This window comes from Palaemon carinicauda, chromosome 12, assembly GCF_036898095.1.
Source record: "Palaemon carinicauda isolate YSFRI2023 chromosome 12, ASM3689809v2, whole genome shotgun sequence".
Lineage (NCBI taxonomy): Eukaryota > Metazoa > Arthropoda > Malacostraca > Decapoda > Palaemonidae > Palaemon > Palaemon carinicauda.
Genome location: NC_090736.1, coordinates 109,684,855 through 109,687,354, shown reverse-complemented (window position 1 = coordinate 109,687,354; position 2,500 = coordinate 109,684,855). Strand labels below are relative to the sequence as shown.

General features: G+C 43.5%; 2 protein-coding genes across 2 annotated transcripts in view; both read left to right on the top strand.

Annotated features, from left to right (window-relative positions):
• The first annotated feature begins 1,672 nt into the window (after nucleotides 1-1,672).
• On the top strand, nucleotides 1,673-2,155 carry LOC137651003 (uncharacterized). The gene has a single exon (XM_068384142.1). It carries the CDS (start codon nucleotides 1,673-1,675, stop codon nucleotides 2,153-2,155), a length of 483 nt encoding a protein of 160 aa, XP_068240243.1.
• Nucleotides 2,156-2,332: 177 nt separating this feature from the next.
• LOC137651002 (uncharacterized) overlaps nucleotides 2,333-2,500 on the top strand; it is a 606-nt gene continuing 438 nt past the window's right edge. Inside the window, exon 1 of the mRNA XM_068384141.1 lies at nucleotides 2,333-2,500. This exon is cut by the window's right edge and continues 438 nt beyond it. Within this exon, the coding sequence (XP_068240242.1) occupies nucleotides 2,333-2,500 (168 nt within the window).

Here is a 2,500-nt window from a genome sequence, read left to right as displayed (position 1 = left end):
AAAAACCTTCTGTGTTTTTCTAGGTATTATGGCACTTGATGGCCTAAAACATCTAAATATTATATTACTTAAGGCATAAGAGCAGGACAAGCAAAGAAATACACCCCTCTCCCGAAAAAGAAAAAACGAGAAATTACGATTTTTGTCTGATGACGAAAATATTGGATATAAAATCATAGTCTCCCCATTTTCTTTGATGTCACTGATATGAGAAAACGACTTTGAACAGTTTTAAAGGGGTAACCTATAAAAATTTGAAAATTACTAATGATATTTCGTATTTTTTCTACTAACATAAGGGGGGCGTTAATGACCAGGGGGGGCATTATAGAGGCTGGAGATGAATTCTACACATATCACGGCCTTCTGATAGGTAAAAGGAAGACTTTTAGCAAAGAAAAAAACAATTGGGAAAATTCACCCTCTGATCGTGGAGGCAATCCTTAAGACTCTGTTTTGGCTGTCTGAGAAGTGGTCATAGGTCTCAGTTATGCAGAAACAGGAAAAGGTGTAACACATGTAATGGAAATCCTCCAACTCTGTTGCATCGACACCAGGAAATAGAAGTAGTAGAATCTAAGCACTCAAATAGGGCCTTAGTGGTTCAGGTGGAAGGTACACAGGACAAAATTGCTATGTTTAGGGCAGTTAGATGGGGTAGCATTGGTACAGGCATGTCAGTTGTGCCGATAAGGATTAGGTCAAGGGAAGGAAGGGAGATTTTGACGAAGGCATTATTGGACAATGGGAGTTCCACATACTTTGTCTCGGAAGCTTTAATGCAGAGCTTGGGCTACACCAAGAGGAAGGACATTAAGATGAATGTTGAAACCATCAAAGGAATAGGGGAAAATGCATGTAGCCTAGCCTCGGGATTGTCAGTATTGGACTATGAGGGCTAGACTTGCATTACACTCCCTCCGGTGTTGAGCGCCTCTTGCATACCAATTGATGAGTGTGATGTGGTCAGGGCTGGAGATCTGGAACGCTGGCCACATTTGCAAGAAATTGACATCCCAGATGTAGATATTAAGGTGGGGTTATTAATTGGGAACAATGTTCCTCACTTACTTGAGCCAAGTGAAGTTATTAACTCAACACGCCTCCATGAACCATATGCCATACGAACATAATTGGGCTGGGTAGTATGTGGTGCAAAGGAAAAAAGGTATCAAGAGCACGTCAAAAGGATCCAAGTGACAAGCAAGCGTCTTGAGTTAGACCGCATGCTACTTGAAAGTTATAATCACGAGTATGATGATGTTATATCTAACAAAAGGGAAATGTCTGCAGAGGATAGGAAATGGCTAGAGATAATAGAGAGAGAGGTTAGACCTGTAGGGGGAAGTTGCAAGGTTCCATTGCCTCTGCGTGACATTCATGGACCTTTGCCAGAAACAAGGGACATTGCATTGCGCCGTATGCAAACCCTTTGTAAAAAGCTCGTGAAGGATGGTAACTACATTAAGCAGTTTAGTGCCTTCATGACAGAGATGCTACAAAAAGGATATGCTGAGCAAGTGACCACAGCTAGCCCGGGAAATGTGCGGTATATCCATCATTTTGGTGTGCAACATCCAGACAAGCCAGACAAGGTCTATGTTGTATTGACTCTGCAAACAATGCGGAGGGTACATCATTGAACGACCTACTATTGCAGGGACCTGATATGATGACCTCTTTGCTTGGTGTGTTGGTTAAGTTTATGGGAGGTCTATTTGCCTATACAGGAGATATAAATACAATGTTCTATCAGGTATGGGTACCAGAGCATCAGCGGGACTACATCAGGTTCTTTTGGTGGGAAAATAGTTTCGACAAGGAACCCAAAGAGTGGAGAATGGCAGTCCACCTTTTAGGGGCCTGTTCTTCTCCGAGCATTGCGAACTTTGCGCTGAAACAGACATTAAGCGACTTTGGGAATGGATTTTCTGAGGGAGCATGGGACACAGTTGCTAATGATTTCTATGTAGATGACTGTTTGAGAGCTGAGGATCGCGAAGATGCTCTGTTAGTCAATTTGTTAGAGGTTAAAGAGCTCTGCAAAAAGGGGGGATTTACATTGACAAAGTTCAGTAGCCCTTGTGTGGAGGTTATGTCACCCATCCCGAGGGAGTGGTACGGTAGGGGCACCTCAAGGCTTATAGATGGATAAGAGTAACATAAGACAAAGGCTTTGGGAGTACAGTTGGACCTGGCCACTGATGAATTGGGTTTCCGGGCAGAGCTAGTTTCAGTTCCAAGGACTAAGCATGACTTGTTGTCAGATATAGCCTCGATTTACGACCCCCTCGGTATATTGGCGCCAGTTTTAATCGAGGTTGGGGTCATCATGATGGACCTCTGCCAATTGAAGATAGCCTGGGACATGGAATTGGACTCTGACACTACGGACCGCATCGAGGCGTGGACGAAGAAGCTGAGCCAGACCAGCAGGATAAGTGTGCCAAGAAACCTTAAGGTTATTCCATGGGAATCAGCCACCCTAGTACAGTTACAT